General features: G+C 42.3%; 1 protein-coding gene across 4 annotated transcripts in view; it reads right to left on the bottom strand.

The window, feature by feature from the left end:
- Nucleotides 1-879: 879 nt before the first annotated feature.
- MYH10 (myosin heavy chain 10) overlaps nucleotides 880-18,133 on the bottom strand; it is a 71,872-nt gene continuing 54,618 nt past the window's right edge. For all 4 annotated transcript variants that reach the window (XM_082213795.1, XM_082213798.1, XM_082213796.1 and 1 more), the window contains 17 exons: nucleotides 16,639-16,810; nucleotides 15,831-16,043; nucleotides 15,142-15,286; nucleotides 14,127-14,333; nucleotides 12,518-12,622; nucleotides 11,041-11,193; nucleotides 10,218-10,466; nucleotides 9,619-9,831; nucleotides 8,716-8,928; nucleotides 7,114-7,275; nucleotides 6,736-6,864; nucleotides 6,165-6,253; nucleotides 5,884-6,007; nucleotides 5,590-5,798; nucleotides 4,277-4,385; nucleotides 3,119-3,291; nucleotides 880-2,410 (listed from right to left, as the gene is read on the bottom strand). In XM_082213795.1, the coding sequence (XP_082069921.1) occupies nucleotides 2,266-2,410; nucleotides 3,119-3,291; nucleotides 4,277-4,385; nucleotides 5,590-5,798; nucleotides 5,884-6,007; nucleotides 6,165-6,253; nucleotides 6,736-6,864; nucleotides 7,114-7,275; nucleotides 8,716-8,928; nucleotides 9,619-9,831; nucleotides 10,218-10,466; nucleotides 11,041-11,193; nucleotides 12,518-12,622; nucleotides 14,127-14,333; nucleotides 15,142-15,286; nucleotides 15,831-16,043; nucleotides 16,639-16,810 (2,810 nt within the window). In that variant the 3' untranslated portion in view covers nucleotides 880-2,265. The remainder of the gene's footprint in view (nucleotides 2,411-3,118; nucleotides 3,292-4,276; nucleotides 4,386-5,589; nucleotides 5,799-5,883; nucleotides 6,008-6,164; nucleotides 6,254-6,735; nucleotides 6,865-7,113; nucleotides 7,276-8,715; nucleotides 8,929-9,618; nucleotides 9,832-10,217; nucleotides 10,467-11,040; nucleotides 11,194-12,517; nucleotides 12,623-14,126; nucleotides 14,334-15,141; nucleotides 15,287-15,830; nucleotides 16,044-16,638; nucleotides 16,811-18,133) is intronic.

The following is an 18,133-nucleotide window of genomic DNA, read 5'->3' as shown; positions in this document are numbered from 1 at the left end:
AGGGAGGGGGCTCTCTTCTCCTACATGCCTAATCTATGTTGGATTCCTGCAGCACATGACGAGTGCCAGGAAAGACTAAGTTACACTAAGAACTAACTAAGAAGAGTACTTAAAACTTGTTTAATGTCAAGATGGCAACTGAACAGAGAATTCAGGTTTGATGGTTTCCAGCCAAAATTGAAACTTTCTGCATGATGCTTCACTACTGTCAACATCCACCATGATTGGCAGTAGCATGTGCTCCTATTCATCTTCATAGTTTCTTATCTTGAAGAAAGTACACACCCAAAAGACCAAGCTTCAGGTAGGACGTTTTCTCCTAGATGTAAATACATCAGTAATAATGGACCAATCCACCACTCCTGTACTGTCACCACTGGTAAAGTGGTGAGTGGGTACTGCCTTAAGTTATACACCAGTTGCAAAGCTATTTATCATCTTCATCACACACTGCTACAAGAGTAAACAAAATCTAAAGGGAAAGGGATTTTGACAGGTTGATACCACATCTGTCAACCTTGGCTTACAGATAAAAGGTTTTCTCTTGTTCTAAATTAAGGAATGGGGGAGGCAGCATTCCCCCGCCCAGTTACTGTGACTAGTATTCCTTGCATTATGTATTGGTTGCTGAACTCGGCACACCTGTTTCTCAAATACTAAAAGAATTTAAAACCCAAGAAAATGAATTATTGAAGTGACTTGATGCCTATCACTTACAATTTAAAAATGATTCAGTATTTCATATTATTATCAACATCATTTACTTTTATAGCACTATCAGTTTATCAATATGGACAAACCTGCAAGTTTCATTTATTCATTACTATCTTGATTTTGGGAGGGATAGCATCTCTTCTAAGTAAGCAGCCCAAGCATGAATGAGTCTCTAGAATGAATAAATTTATTGTCTTACAAAAATCATTGTCTAGAAATATGGAGATACAAAGAAACAAGGTATTTGCAGTCAGATGCCTGGTGGTCAACAGCCAGTTAGGATTAAGAAATACCCAAATGCACAGAAACAAAAGCTTTATAATGGATGTTAAAGCTTGTAACCAAAAAAAAAAGTATTTTTTTCAAGCATGTTGCAACAGATCAAGATTTCATAGTTAACACTGATTCCTCATCACTGAATATCAATACCACTTGGACTAGAGAAGATGTGTATGTAACATGATATGATAAAATTAATACATTAAATCATTGTTATAGGCAAATTATATATGTAACATTGTCTTAGTACTGTAGTGTCTAAGGCACTTTCTGTAAATGTCAGTTCACAGCTATGAAACAATAAGGATGCTAAGCTAGGTGCAGTTAACACTGTCCAAATGAAAGCCGAAGAAAGGGAGAGAGCAGTTCCACAGGCTGTATCCATTTACAGGCAATGTCCTCATGCTATCCTCTGGCAGACACACTGATCTTGGGCATCAAGATAGCTGGCAAGAGTGGCTCTAATCTTAACACTTCTACCCCCAGCAAGGAAACAGTTGCTGGGTAGCTGCGGGGGGTAATCCAATTCCCAGGCTGAGACTATCCAATTTGCACTGAGTACTATTAATAGTACTGTACTGAAGAAAGTGGTTAGTATCTTATTTGGTCTCCAATCTGCCAGGACATAGCACCAACCCAATTTGGAGGTCCCACGGTTGAAGAGTGCTCATTATGGAGCACCAACTGCTGGCTAGTAGAGATGCTACTCTCAGGTGTACGTTACCCCCTGAAGCCCCTCAGGGCGTTTTCACAGTCAATGACCTAAATCTATCGTAAAATGATCAGGAAAAAGGCGCAGTCGGGGCTGGTACATAAGCAGAACTTTGGAGACCAAAAGAAACGCAAGTGATTGCTATACAGCTAAACATGCATAGAAAAGGGGAAGAGGCAGGTGTCAGAAACTTCTGCTTGGGAATGGTGTATCAGAAGGGACAGAGGGGTAATCCTATCGCCCAGTGCCTTAGAAAATGGCTTTACAATGGATACCTTGAAGACAAAGAGCACTGAACGAAGACAGTTTTAATACATATAAAGAAGCAGTGGTACCTATATCCAAAGCAGGCTACATCATGGCAAAGCCAGGCAGCAGTATGCTGGGGCTGACCTGCATGACCAGGTAGTGTGCCAGTGTTGCCTAAGGCAAGTCTAGGGCCACAAGGCAATTTGGTGGCCAGTAAGGGCCTCTTCTTCCTCCTCTTCCAAATGCATGGAGCAAAAGTCACATTGGCGGGAATGCCCGCTGTAAGATATGGTGGGGGGGGGGGAGAGGCTCTACTCTGTTTGGGCAGCCTGCGGCTCGTTGATATCACTGCCTTTACTCTCTGCGTCGTCATCTGAAAGCTCCAGGGAAGCCCCTTCAATGTGCAGCTGGCGCCTCCCGGATCGGCTGGAGGAAAACGTGATTGGGCCGCCCCTCCTATGAGGAAGAGGGAAAGGAGTGAGTTGTTGGAAGGACATAGACCTTTGCTCCACAGAGAAAGCTACTGGGACCTTGAGGATGTCTAGCTACCCACCATGCACTACATTAGCATAAAGGTTTCCCCCTCATTGAGACCATAGTGCTCACAGATGAGGATCACAATACCACTTAAATCATGTTTCCAGTGATAGACTTAAGCCTACAACTATGACTGGTACATGTGTGGCTATAGCTTAGGAAATATCACTTTGCCCTCTCATTCATTGGTATAGGAGTTGAGTAGGGCCATTTGTCGTAAGCAGCCTGCACTCAGCCTACCTGGCACAAAATCAGCTAATGATCTGACCCTGTAGACATGGGGTGGGATTCAACAAAATTGTTGTGTGTGCACACACAACAGGACTCCCCTCCTGCTTCACCCCCCCTTAATCTGCTCTGGGGGATTGGGGAACATCCTGTTGTTGAGAGGGCCACATCCCCTACTTAGTGCTACATTAAATTTCAAGCATAATGTTCAATTCTGGCTACTCAACAGCACCCTCCCATTAAATTCTGGACCACATTAGAGTTGAGCTATCACAAACTGGGGGAGGGAAAGAACTGGAAATGTTTTGTGGGGCTCATGTGATTCACCAACTCAAAAGCGACCTGCCCCGAAGCATTTGCCCACACCTGCCTTGACCTTCCTTCCACCACATGACTCACCGTAGCCTGTTCTTCAGAGTGCTGACCTCCCTGCTAAGACCCTCATTGGCTTCAGTGGCATCATCCAGCTCACGCTGCAGCTTACGGCGTGAGGCATTAGCACGTGTTGCCTCCTCCTCTGCCTCTTCCAGCTGCCGTTTGAGCTGCTTCATCCTGGCATTGGCCTTCTCCATCTACAGAGCATTATCAGAAACAGGCTCCATGAAAGAAACATCCACGCGACACGCCAGATGAGATTAGAGATCCTCTTTCACTTACACTCCCTTTTCGAGACAGAGAACCTCTGGCAGCGGCGTAACAATCTTTCGGTCTCCATCCACTGTGGGATGTTCACGGGGCAGATTGACGAGTTCATCCACTTTCACAAAGCAGACAGTGCTGACTGCCTTGGCTGCCTGTGCTGCTCACATGGATTTGACAAAACTTCGGTGAAATTCTTCTCTAATGCACTACCTGAGTTGGTTTTTTTAACCTTATGGCAAGAAGTTGCATGCTCCAGAAATACCCTTCTCCTGAAGGTATAGTTCAGTCTTTTGCAATTACTCCAGATCAGAGAAGCAGAAGTTTAAATGGGCTGCAGGAGAGGCTTGCACAAGCCCGCCTGACTCCACACCCAAGTGAATGGGACCCATAGCAGCAGAGAAGCTGCAGGATGTGCAAACGCCTGCTCACTTAAAGAACTTCATGGAGGTTATTGGCCAATGGTGAACAACCTTTTCAGCCCAAGAGGAACATTCCCTCCTGGACGTACATTCTAGTGGTGGGTGGGGAACAGCAGCAAAAGTGGGTGGGACGCTGAATTCGAATTTTAACTATGCTACTTTCTGCACCCACTCTCACACACCTCCTTCTTTCCTTCATCCACACAAGCAGGAGGCATTATCAGACTTCAAAGACACATTTTGGCCATGCAAAAACACTCAAGGAGAGTGCGATGAAGAACCAGTGAGGGGGGTTGGCCTGGAGAAAGAGGTTGTGGCCAAGGAAGGGAAGTCACCAGGGAGTGCTCTCAGCCTCCAGTTCTGAGGTTCCTTCCCCGTCCACAATACAGGCCGTTGTAAACAACCTACTATGCTTCCCAATGTGCATTAGCAGGGAAAATTTTCTATAGTCGGCTAGCCACAGCAGAGAATCTAAGTGGTACAGGTAGCTCCTCACCTGTTCTTTGTACTGATCTGCATGTCGACGCTCATCCTCGACCTGCATGAACACCTCCTTCAGCTTCTTCTCTGTCCGGCGTACTAGCTTGTTGGCTGCTGCCCTCTCCCTAAGGTAAGTCAACAGAGCAGGATCACTCAACTTGATGTCAAAAAGGTAACAGACTAGTCATTAGTGCAACAGAGCCCAAATGTATACCAACCACAGGTGAAGGTTCCATGAGCCCACAGCAGAAAAATAAAGCATTAGTGAGAATAATTAGCTACCAGGCTAGGTTCAAGTGCTGGTATTAGTGTATGAAGCCCTACAGAACCTGGGACCAGGATACTTGATAATTTGCCTCATTCCCTACATACCCAACTGATCACCACATCCAGCACAAGTGGGCAACCTGTAATTATCATTCACTTAGGAGGTCCGTTCCATATGATATCAGAATGAGGCCTTTAGTGTGGCAACAGCTACGATTTGGAACTCCCTTCCATTGCATATCAGTTAGGTGCCGTCTCTGTTGCCTTTTCAGCACCTGCTAACGTCATTCCACTTTCAACAAACCTTCTAAAATCTCTATCCCAGCTGGTATTTGTTTTGGATTTGAACTGAGTTTATGTGTGCGCTGCTGTTTTTATATTTACAGTTGTCTTTAAAACTGCATTATATATGCAATTGTTTTAACTTTTATTTATGTACTGTTTTATATATGTTATTAGAAATCGCTTTGAGGTGTTACATGAGAAGAAATTCATAAATGAAATAATAATAGAAAAAATGATGATAATGATAATGAAGGGGGTTCCCATAACCATCTAGAGCAGTTGTGGCCAAACTTGGCCCTCCAGCTGTTTTTGGACTACAACTCCCATTATCCCTAGCTAACAGGACCAGTGGTCAGGGATGGGAATTGTAGTCCCAAAATACCTGGAAGGCCAAGTTTGGCCACCACGGATCTAGAGGAACAATTCATGCATGTGTATCTGAAGAAGTGTGCATGCACACGAAAGCTTATACCAAGAACTAACTTAGTTGGTCTTTAAGGTGCTACAGGAAGGAATTTTTTTATTTTAATTCATGCATCAAGCAGTGTTAACATCAAAGCAATAAATCACACCATCAGAAATAAACTTGATTAAGATCACACAAATGCCTGCACTGGATGATTATTATTCCTTGGGCTTGCAAGCTTTTTGCTGGATGACTATCTTGTTTCATTAACAGCTACCAGAAAAGGTGTTTCAGAATAAGTTGTACTTTTTCAAAATCAAATCATGATTCAGCCTCCTGGAAACACTATTTTCAGAGTGTGCCGTGCTTACTTTGCCTCTTGCTCCAACTGTTCTTCAAGCTGCCCAATCTTTGCTTCCAGTGCTGAAATGGTTGCCTTGAACTTGGACTTCACTGAACCCTCCAGCTCCTGGAGCTTAGCTTTCAACTCTTTGTTGTGCCGCTCCAGCTGCTGGCGTGCATTCTCACTCTTCTGGGCAGCACTCCGCTCTCCGGCCAGCTCAGAGTTCAGGGTGTCAACCTTTAAGAAAGGCAAGCAGTTGTTTAAACACTCTCATCCCTTTAGGGGCAAGTAGAAAACATCCAGCTAACACAAAAGGGGTTACCTGCAGAGTGGTTTTGCGGAAACGATCATTGAGGAGCTCCATGTTGCTCTGCTCTTCCTCTAGTTCTTCCTCCAGCTGTGCAATTCGGGCTTCTAAGCGGCGCTTCTCGTCAAGCAAGGCAGATCTACACAGGGGGACAACAGAGGATCACTACAAACTCAGCTAAGATATTAGGCTGTTGTCACACGTATTGAGGTTTGCGCAGCAACTGGTGCAGACACAGAACGCTTCTGCCACATAATGGCTGCTATAGGTGAAGAAGTCTACCCGGAGTTACTTACTTTCCAGAGGCACTGTTGGCAATTTCATCAGCCAGCTCATCCCTCTCTTGCTCTGCATGGCGTCTGGCTCTCTCGGAGGCAGCAAGGTCCTGAAAATATATATTCATGGGAATCTCACTAGCTTCAGCAGGCAAAACCATTTTCAAACATATGGGGGGAAGGGAGAGAAAGCTACCATGTTGTGCCCAATATCACTATGAAACAGGCCTGCACAAGAAGCCTTTTGCTTTTAAGAAATTAATATGCTTTGCTTCTAGCCTAGTTTAACCATGTCGTGAAGTTCCCCTGCTCACATATTACCTGGACTTTGTTTATAGCATTGCCCTAACCCAAGAGAGTTTGATACTGAAGACTGACTCTACCAGATCCTTGAAAAGTATTCAAATCAACTACTTCAAACAAATGAACCATTTTAGTGTGTACACTTTAAAAGTTGTGCCAAAACCACACACACTCAACTGCAAAGCATATGTAAAATACGCACACTCAACTTGCAGAATGTTAAGATTCAAAACATTCCTATCTCCACCATAAGCCATGGGTATATCTCAGGCAGCTTTCCGTGCCATACCTCTTGCAGTTGAAGAATTTCTGCTTCAAGGCTTTTGAGCTTTTTCTCATTCTCCTTCGACTGAGCAAAGATTTCATCTCTAGATGCCCGGGCCTCTTCTAGTTCACGCTGATAATCTTTCATCTGAGCCTGAAATTTAAAAGGCATCTTAAGACCAAGAAAAGATATTTATTCTGAGAACTTGGCCAACCAATCACATGGCCAGAATTTACTCTACACATCTATAGTATCCAGTTTTGATTTGACCCTGTTTCTATTAATGTTGATCAATTATATTCAGGTTATCCAGGTCTTTTTCTCTGTTACAGTAAGGAGAAGCTGATAAGTACTTTGGGGGCCAAGGTTTGATTAAATTATTTCTGGAATAGCTGTGCACACCTGCAACTTGCGCAACTGTTTGATTGCTTCGTCGCGGGCTTTGTTTGAAGCCTCTATCTGAGCTTCTAGGTCTTTCAGATCTGCTTCCATTTTCTTCTTGGATGCCACAGCCAAAGCACGCTGCTTCCTCTCATCTTCCAGTTCTGCTTCCAGCTCTCGGACCTACAGGGTAAATCAGTAAAAAGGAAAACAGGAAGACAAAAGAAAAGAATTCAAAAAAAGTCCCAAAGTTTGGAGCTGCCTATAAGGAAGGATGAAGTCCGGGGGAAACATTTGTGCGGTATTTAAATAAAAACACAGACTATAGGAACCACATGCCCTTATGAGGATGCCGTAAAGAAAACCTCTGATAATCTTCATTAGCTGTTCAGGAGACAAGCCAAGCAGAGGGCATATAAGCAGACAAAAATGCAGAAGAGCTACATGGGCTACAATCAGCTATGTTTTCACTTGTCCAGTGATTTTATGAGCAGTTTTTCAGCGAGAGCTTCTATCTCCTTTGATCCATAGCTCCTGTGCAAAAGCTTAATATTACAGGTTATTGAAGCCAACCGTAATTGTTAACCTCATAGTAAGGCCAAAAGGGCACACTTGTTCATGGTACACCGGTTCCCAAAATGGAGACAATAAAAGCTTTGTGTAGTCTCATTAATTCTTCAAAGCAAAATGGAAAGTAATTTATGATCAACTATGCAAAAAAAAAAACCCCTTAAAAAACCTACTGAAGAGCTCATAAACAACTTAATGTGTTTTACCGCAAAACCAAATTAAAAAAGAAAGAGGCAAAGAATATGGCATCATTTCCTGAATCAGAACTTGAAAGACATTTTCTTAACAGACTTTACAGCAGCTTGCATACAGTAGAAAGCAACACCAATTTCTACCTCAATAAGAACCTCCAGTCAGCAGCACCCATACTAGAATTGAAAGATCTGTTGAAGGACATCTGCACTAAGCAAAACTCCTAAGCCAGCAGTCTACAGTTCTCCTTTACAGTTAATTAATCAACAGGTCCTCCTTGACTGTTTCCATATTCATAGTGGTCAGCACTCTGCACATTAACTACAACAGCAGCAAGGAAGCTATAAATTCCGTGATCCAGGTTCACTCTACCTGCCCTCCGTCATGTAAACCACAGAGCCAGCAAACTACTCCCTTCCACCTGGCATTTTTGTAACGCTGGTTCAGTGAATACTGAATCCACAGGCATTACACATGTATGCAAGATTATGATAAATCGCTATGGACTTAATACAAATTAAGATTTTTTGCTTTATTTACCAGAGATTTTCAGCTTTATGCACCCTACAAAACCTGGGTGGAAAATAGCCTAAATGAAACAAAATCTGGCATTTTGAGAATGCTCCAGCCACTGCCCTTTCAAAGGAATAATCAAGCATGCATGGAAATTGCTAGAGTGTCATGAACGAAGACAGATTTTGTTTGGCTCTTGGGCTTGGAAGGACTTGTGCTTCAGGTGACTAACATTCCATCTTCAAAGCTTAATAAAATCCAACGACCTGCTGCTTTAGTTTGAGGGACACTTGCTCAACAGAACTTATAACCACCAGTACGGTTACTTCTGTATGTTAAAAGCTTTACCTGTTTTACTAAGAGCCTCTTCTTCTCCTCATTCTGCTCATCTCTAGCCTGGAGATCCCGCTCAAACTGTGCTTTCATGGCTTGCATGTTCACTTCCAGGCGCAATTTGGCATCTTCTGTGGCTTGCAACTCATCCTCCAGCTCTTCCAATTGTGTCCGCATCTCCTCCACTTGTTGCTCCAAGGTGCGCTTGGATTTTTCCAATTCATGAACCTACAGCCACAATCATATGATTAGTGTTCTTACATTCCCATTTTTTTTAAAAAATAACAACAACAACAACCTGTGAATAGCTTCTTAAAGTAGTATAATTATTTCAACAAATCCTACATTAATAGGGGCATTAAGTAAGATTTTTGCTTGGATGCCTCAAGTAATAGGTATAAAATCGCCAAACCTGCAGATAAAATGCATGCCAATGATGCCTGCCCAAGACCTGAGGTCCAAAATTCACACGACAATATACTGTTGGGTCATCAGACCAAGTAGATTTGGGCTTGTGGGTTGCCCTACCAAAAATATTGGGAACCACCGACCTAGAACACATACACAAGTGCTCATGCCACATTTGCTTCTGCCTTTGGAGAGCACAGGGATGGAAAACACTACCATAGTAGAGAACGTAGAGCTCTTATGTTCAGAAGAGTGTAAAAGCTGAAGTTACAACAATGACAAAAATGCACAGAGACAGGCAACTTTAACCCTAGGACTATGACTGTTTGGGTTTTAAGAACCTTCCAGTGCACACAGCTGTTGATGCAAATAGAATTCTGGAAGCCTTCTCAGAACATTAGAATGAATGTGCTCCAACTGACCAAAGTTCAATTTGAAATACAACCATTATAAGCACTTGTTCAAACTGTACTACATCATTCTCAGTCATGCAAATAGTACACCACTCACATTTTTGCCCACATCATCTTTGGAACTCATCAAGTCTTCCATCTCTGTCCGGAGTTGCTTGTTCTGCCTCTCATATTCTTCACGGGCCTCCAGAGCTTCCTCCAGGGCTCGCGCTAGAGAGAGGGCTTTGGTTTCTTTTTCTCTTGCCTCGGCCTCTGCACGGTCCCTTTCCTCTGCATAGCGGGCAGATATGTTCTTCTCTTCTGCCAGCATCTGAGCATCGCAACATATGCAAAGTTGGAAGAAGTCAGACATAAATAACAGATTTCAAGCTCTTAGCTTCCAAATTACCAAGGTAGTTTGATACTTTGCATCTCAACCTTGAGAAGCTCTAGGCAACCACAGTGGATGTAAGAGGTGAGGGTGCATCTCTTCTCCTCTCCCCAATTCCTCAATATTGATCCTGTTCCTCAAGAATGCATTAGGATTCCTGCAAGCCACAAGTTAAGTAGCCAGCTGAAAACCAGTTTAGATATTCCATCAGCTCACAGGTAGACCATGAAAATGCCTATGTAATAAGATTATCTACTGGGCAAATAATAGCTAACTGCTACATGTATCAGCAAGAAGAAAGCAAGAGGATTTATATAGTGGCATACCTGATCAAACTTCTTCTGCTTTTTCTCCAAGTTGGAAACAATTTGGCGCTGATGATCAAGGTCCACTATTAAGTCATCAAGCTCCTGCTGAAGACGGTTCTTGGTCTTCTCCAACTTATCATACGCCATTGCCTTTTCTTCAAGACGCTGGCTCAGAAGTTCCATGTCCTTCAGTAGTTTCTTCTTGTTCTCCTCCAATCCTTCAATAGTCCCCAAGTCATCATCAACCTTCTTTTTGGCATCAGCGAGCTGAGTTTAATGAGCAACAGAAAATAACGTCGTTATGACCTTTCTGTGTTTGGCAAAGAGACAGACATGCGTTGTGCAGGTGGAAGATGGCTTGTTTTCCATTGAGATGGCAAGGTTCTCACTGCAAAGCTGTGTGCAGGTGAGGGCTTACACACAAGGACAGCAGATGCCTAGGCTAGAACCAAATTGAATAGAGAAACATTTCTTCATTCAGGCCAGTTGCCACATGGAGTAGTACAGACTACCTGATGTTTGTTTTTACTGCAGTGTGAACTAGATCCATTTTTAATGAATTTATTGTATTGAATTGGTGGGAATACCACCCCCCACCCCCAAAGCAGCTGCATCCAATATCCAAGCTAACAGGTAAATAGACTGCTGTAACCTTGAAATGCTTTGAAATAAATCAGGAGCGGTGCACCTTGCCAAAAGTTCATAGCTCCTGCTCTGGTACTGGAGATACAGTAACGAAGAGTCAGGAAAAGCCAATTCAGTTTAAACTAGTCTAAGACAAACCTGGCTGGAATAAAAACACAGAGATGCGCAATTGCCCATGTATTCCATGGCTTCTCACCTGAGACTGCAGAGTCAGCACCTGTTTCTCCAAATTCTTCCTGGCTTCCTCCTCTTCCTCCTGCTGCTCCTGCAGATTGTTCTTCTCTTCCTCCAACTGTCGAATCCTGCTACTCAAGTTCAGTTTCTGGCGAGTCTCCTCTTGCAACAGCTCCTGTTGTGGGGATGAAAAATGCACTCATGTTTATCACTTGTCCTGAGAGAATCTGAACTTAGCTTGGCGCGGTGGTGTTCAGTATGGAATGGGGATATTTACTTGCTGTGAGATGGTAGGTACAGGGCTGGGTAAGGATGTCAAGTTTATGCTGGGGTGATCTGAAAGCATTAACTCATTGTTATACAATTTGGTAATGAGATGCCTCATTACAGATCTAAAAGCAGTTAACTGGTCCCAGCCAAAGAGTCATCCGTTAAAATGAAGAAATATCCCAGCATCTTATTGTCAGTGAACGGGATGAGACTGCTGCCATTAGGAAAATGATATTAATTGCACAACAGGAAAAGGGCACGTCAGAATTGCCAGAGCTGGTCATGCATTACAGTGGAAACTGGGCAATGCTATCACTGCAGCATACCCATCATGCTTCTCAGAAGCAAGTGTAACCATCAAAAGAACATAGGGAATCCTGTGCCATAAAATGTCCAAAGTTGTGTTAAAGGTTTGAACAAATCCTTGCAAGGGAATCCATTATTTTAAATGTGAGCATGCAATTAAAAACCTTGTCTTGTTCAACTTCAGCACAACTCTTGAGACAGAATACCTTTATTTCCACTGTGCAGATAAGGAATGAACCAAGAACATCAAAGGGTGCTGCTCCAAGTTCTAGATCTGAAAACACTTTGGGTCACCTGTACATTGTTGCTCAGAAATGCTTGGGCCTTAACTCTTCCAGAAACAGGCATGTAAGTTCACAGGAGTTGTATTATCTGCACTACAGCAGCCGCCGTGCTAACAGCTGCATGGAGGCCCAGCTTGGCTTCCCTCTTATTAGCTTGCAGTGAACACCTTTCTATTTTGCAGGGCCTTCATAGCTGGAATTAATTTGCTTCTCTTCTTCTGATTTTATGTATAATGACTGATTTATACTCAGGGCAGCATTCACTTGTGCCCTTCCATGAACAGGAGTCCTTTGATCTAGTGAAGATTCCCATTAATGAAAGAGGAGGGGAGGCAATTTTCACCAATTCCCACTGCAGCTTTTATCCACATTGTTCTACAGGGCTCCAATATGTCAGAGCAAATTTTGGCAGGGTGAGCAGCTGCAAAAAAGTCTCCCCTCCTCTTCGGTTAGTTGAGGTGCCCACTGGATCAAAATTTCTTAGATGAGCAGGAGAGCACACACAACTACAACCAGCCCCTTGTACTTCCATTTTAATTTTGGCTTGGCTTATATATAGGTTTTTTTGCTGACTTATGGGAGAACAGAATGGCAGAAAAGAATTTCAAACAAATGTGCATTCTAGAATTTTAGTCATACCTGTGTATCTTGTAGCTGAGACTCCAAACTGGCAGCATCTTTGGCAAATTTAATGCCTTTTTTCTCTGCTTCTTCCAGGAGACTTGAGACGCTCTCCAGCTCATTCTGCAAAGCAAAGGAATCTCAAGGTAATGTACTCACATCTTGCTTGTGAGAAAATGTGTTTTTCCAAAGCGACATCCTCAGTATAGGATAATCATAACAGTATTCATCTAAGGCAATATTTGAAATATCTATGTTCTGATGTCTCATTGCTATGTCTGTGACTATTTACATGAGACTTCGCTTTAGAACATGCAGCAGATTTGAGGAACTAAGGAGAATCTTGCTATTTGTTTCCTCCATGACATTGACAAGTACTTTGATAACAGAAACTGCATTCTATTGATTCCAAAAGTAGCCCAAGTGGACCCATTTGCAAGACATTTCTTTTGCAGCTACTTTAAAGTAATCCAGTTGGATAATCCACCTTTCAGGCATGCTTGCTTCAGGTTCTGTAAGATTATCACTGCTGCCCTATGTCAAACAGAGCTAACAGAACTCCTATAGGGTTCTAGTTCTCTGACCTGACCCGATCTAATCTAATCTAGTATGGTAAACTGGAATTGGCTGGAAAACAGTATTTCAGTTCTCTTTGCATGACTGGGCAGTTGTGTATTACATGAGTGAAGTTTTTTTACAGCTTCAAAATGAAGTGGCAGTTGAAAAGCTCGAAATTTACTTAGAGGTTTGACCCTGTGCACATTTTTACTGTAGAATTTTCTTGAAGCAGCTTAGACTGCAAAATAAATAAAATAAAATACCGTCCTTTAACACTTCCAATATATTTCATGCTAAGTCCTAAAGTGTTATGATAAACTGTAAGAGAATTTTAAAACTATTCTCCTCTGCCTACTGCAGCAGTTTCTGATTGGTACAGATTCTCCCCAAAGTATTCTACACCCATGAACCATCTCTCTGACATTTTTACTGCTCATTATGTTTCTTGTATACTAAATGGTCGGAAAGGATGCAAGGCCCTGGAGCACAGTCCTGACCCAAGGCCTACATTTCTTATGAACTTTTGAATACTTTTATTGAAAACTTCCACAAAAAGTTTCAACGGCCTCCCTACGAAACTGATTCTTTAGTTTTAACTCTACTGAATCTGTAGTGAGCAGAATGAGGAATAATTTTCACTCTGATGTTTTAAGTAACTTTCTCAAAATGTTTCTTTAAAATGCTTCTCTGAGCAGGATGTGGCTTGCATAGGGGAAAATGGGCACTTCCAGACAGGGAAAATGGTACTAGAGCTCTATAAACAGTCTCCTTGTCACAAGAGGAAGAGTAACTTTGCATTTTTCAGGTGCTTAAAACTATTTCAACTTTCAAGAACCATATCAATGCAAAGCAGAAACTTTGCATGTGCTCACCAAAGGATAACTAGTGCAACACAAAGTACTACCAGAAGCAGCTCCCATCCTATTATCTGACATTAATGCCACACCAATTTTTCAAAATACTACATCTGTATCAAGCAGGAGCATTTTAGAAGGATGTTCACTAAATTGTGTAGTCTGACCAAGAGTTCGTGAGAAAAAGCTAAAGAATCGCCCATCCAAATCTTTACCTGCAGTTTGCTTGATTTTTCTGTAAGTTCTGTCCTCAGCCTCTCTCCTTCTGCAACCTTGGCCAGCAATTCCTGTACCTGCCCATCCAGCTTCTTCCTCTTGTGCTCCGATTCAGATCTAACCTGCTGCAACACCTTCACCTCGCAGGCCAGCTCCTTGTTATCTGTTTCCAAGCACTGCTTGTTCTTTTCAAGATTTGATTTGAACTAAAAGCAAAAGAAAGGTAATCACACTTCACCTGCAATATAAAAGCTAGGCTTCACGTGCGGCGAAAATCTTTTTTCTAGATTCAGACTAAAATTCACTGGCTTCTTCATTTGAGGCACCACAAGTTTGGTAATCTGATTTGAATTCTTAGCTGCTTCAAGTTCAATATGAATTTGTTTTTGAAACCAAACTTTAGATATTGCATTGCAACACAACTGTAACACTTTACTGCAGAAGTGTCTACAAATGCATGAATTTGACACAGACATGTATGCTACCGGCTACAGTCATAACAGTGCTTGCAACGATGGTTATGTGTGCAATTAAATCATAAAAGTGTGGCCTCATTTGCCAAAAATGTTCTGATATACCTAGGGTGGAGCAGGAGCTGCCACTGTAGATCACAATTCCACAGGGGATGCAAGAGGACCCAAATCTTAACACTTTATAATTTTTAGGTGCATATCTGTGAGCAACACCCGTATGAGCAAAGTCAAATGAGTTTGCATTTCTGAGATAGGTAGCAAAGACTACTGCATTTTCATCCTTAATCTGTTGGACGTTTATCTGGTGTCCTGTTCAAAACTGCTGATAGGTTGGTTTAAAAAATGCAAGATCAACTGACTTTAGTAGACAAATGGCAGCCATAGCCACTGTGCAGTTATATTATGAAAGCAGTGTATTAACACCTGTTCGAATGTCTATTTAATATATGAATATCCTGCCCTCCTTCAACTGAACCCAACAGACTATATATGAAGGGCTCTGAGGCAGTCTCCCGTGCATTCAAGTGAATCTTCCACTCACTCGTTTGGCCTGTTCAAGCTGTTCCGAGAGCTCTTCCAAGGCTGTTGCATGCCTCTGCCTAATATCCTGAATTTGGGCTTCGTGATTCTTTGTTTCTTCTTCAAGTGCTTTCTTCAGTTCAGCAACTTCCTGCTCACGCTTTGTCCTAAGGAATACCCAGCAAGACAAGATCTGAAGGTCTGAGCAGCTTCTACCACAGTGTTTATTTTCCAACGATTTTTGACTCTATGCAAATTTAAGATAGTTTTCAGAAACAAGAAATCTACCAGCATTGCCCAGAAGTAGTAGTAAGAAGAATCCAGTTTGGATAGAATAACCAAGTTTTAGTTTTTATTCCCCAAAGGCAGATTTCTGTGGCAAGGGAGAGCCACCACTACTTAAATGTTACAAAAAACACCAAACTGGAGATTAATCTGTGTCAGAAGACATGAGGCAGTCCTAAATTTATTGCAATATAAGGAATGCTGAGTTACTTTAGGAAACTCTTCCTGTGTGAGAGTTTTTACACAGATGTAAGTCATTACTGTTGCTTTGATTCAACAAAAGTTTCAACTATGCTCTGCCCTCATTACATCTCCCAGAGAGAGTTGTAGCCAGGACTTCAGATTTACCAGAATAGGGCTTGTTCTTTATGAGGAATCAAAGCATTATGAACACATTCCTTGTTATGTATCTAGTCTTCTACTAACCTGAGCTCTTGTTGAGCTGCTGTGGTATCCAGGGTATCTTCCAGCTCAGTCTTCAGTGCCTCCAGCTCCTCACTTAGATCTCTCTTCTGCTTTTCAGCCTTGTTTCGTGAAGCCTTTTCTGATTCAAGGTCCTCCTGCAGTTCTGCAATTTGAGCTTGAAGTTCTCGTATTAATTTCAGCGCATTGTTCTTCTGCACAGCTTCCTCATCCCCTCTGGAAACACAACACAATTTCTAGAATAAGAATGAAGCTCAGGGTCTGGGATTTGCATAAAGCCTATTCAAATGTTGGGAGTTGAAGAAAGAGTTCTAGACTTCCACAAGAAAACTTATCAGTGAAGAACAATTTGGCAGTGTACTGGATTCTGTCTACCTAGTTGCATATGGGAGATCTAATAAGAGGTGGAAATCAAATGGCATTAGATTTTGAGTCCATGCAGATGCCATGACACACACTCATTGACATCTGCAGAGGCCTACTGCTGCTCCTGATTTTTATTTTATTTTTCCTTGTCATGAAAGGAAATTGGTGATGCTCAGACCTTCTGTGATGTGAGTGGGGCTGAGACACTTCAAAGAAGTGTGACTAGCCCAAGGTCACCCAGCAGCTGCATGTGGAGGAGCGGAGACGCGAACCCGGTTCACCAGATTACGAGTCTGCCACTCTTAACCACTACACCACACTGGGATGGGCTGTGGAGTGTACAATTTACACGGCACCCCACCACCAACAAAGCAGAAATATGCAGTAATAGCTTAATATCACCCTACAATACCAAATAACCTGGCACTATCTTTGCATATTCTACCTGGCAAGAGCAGCCTGCAGCTCCTCTTCTTTCTTGGCAAGCTGGATTTTTAGCTCCTCAATCTGGGCTTGCAGCTCTGCAATTTGGTCCTGTAGATCAGTTGTTTCTCCATCAAGTTTCCTTTTAGCTTTTTCCAGTTCTTGACGAGTCTTTTCTTCTTTTTTCAAGCGCTCTTTAGGAGACACAATCATGGTAAGTGGGGAATTTTTGTCTACTAAACACTATCTTATGAGAGCATGCCAAGGATGAACTTGCTAAAAATGAAGGTAACCAAATGGCTAATTCAAGATTTAGGGGCATAGAGTTGCATCAATCCCAAGTGGAAATGCCAGAATTCAGTGTACAAATTTAGAGCATCTAACTTACAGATCACTACCACAGGACAGAGCTCCTGGAAATTATCATGTTTCAAATAGCATTCTGTTTGAACACTTCCAACATGAAGAACGATGCAGTCTGGGTTTAAAATCAGTGTTGTTAAGAACATAAATGAGCCCTAGAGAGTAACAGTGATGTTTCATTTCTTATCTGATTAATTTCTGCTATCTTCCAAGGCAACAAAATTGGGATTAGAACAACTCTGTATGTCACTTATGTAATAATGACTATTGATGTTTTTATCACAATGATGGGACTGCCATTTGACTTTTCTGTGCCAGGGACCAAGATATCCTGGGCTGCCTATCTCTAGAACCTGGGAGGCAGGCTTCTTAAGGAAAGGAACTTCTCCCCACAAAGTCCTCAAACTATTACCAAAATCACAACTTGGTGACAATACAAATCAAGGTGTTTAGTAAGGAAGCCTGATTGTTCTCTGACAAGAGCAGAGGTTCACCAGCTAAGAATCAGAACTTGACCAGCCCTGGGAGACCATGATTAGAACCCTCTTGTCCAAAAGCTCCAGAAAACATCAATTTATTCCACAGTAACTTCTAAGGTAGTTAACCCTATGTGTGCACCTGCATTTGTGCAGACAAGAAAAAGAGCACTTGGCTGAGGCAACAACTTCGCAGGGAATAGAAGGATCTTAAATGACAACCTGATGCATTATGAATTTCATTAAGGAATATTTAGTTTATAGAAAGTTTCTACTCTGAAACATGATTGCATAGCTTGTGCATAAAAGGGTTCTCTGCGCTTTCCTTTGCTCTCTGGAGACTATAAAAGAGACTCTTGCAGGCAGCTAGCTCTAGCTTCTGGAAAGCACAACAGACAAGTTTCCATCTGTATCAAATAAAAGGAAATATTTGCTGGTAAGAAGTTGACTATAGAAATTTGGCTAGAAGCCACTGAAGAATCTTTGGAGTGTCCAGAAGTACTCTACAATTATTGGTTGTAGAAAACCGAAAAGTATTTGGAACCTCTTTAGTACCTCTGTTGGTTACTTAAAGCACTACTGGACAGTACCTCTCCAGAGGAGCTTGTCTGAAGATGGTCACAGAAGAGGCTGAGGTGGGAAATGTGCCAATTTCCTGTTGGGTGAGATTGTGTTGGG

Source organism: Podarcis vaucheri (genome assembly GCF_965113315.1).
Source record: "Podarcis vaucheri genome assembly, chromosome: 2".
NCBI classification, from domain to species: domain Eukaryota; kingdom Metazoa; phylum Chordata; class Lepidosauria; order Squamata; family Lacertidae; genus Podarcis; species Podarcis vaucheri.
The sequence above is the reverse complement of the archived record's forward strand: the minus strand, read 5'-3'. Positions and strand labels throughout refer to the sequence as shown.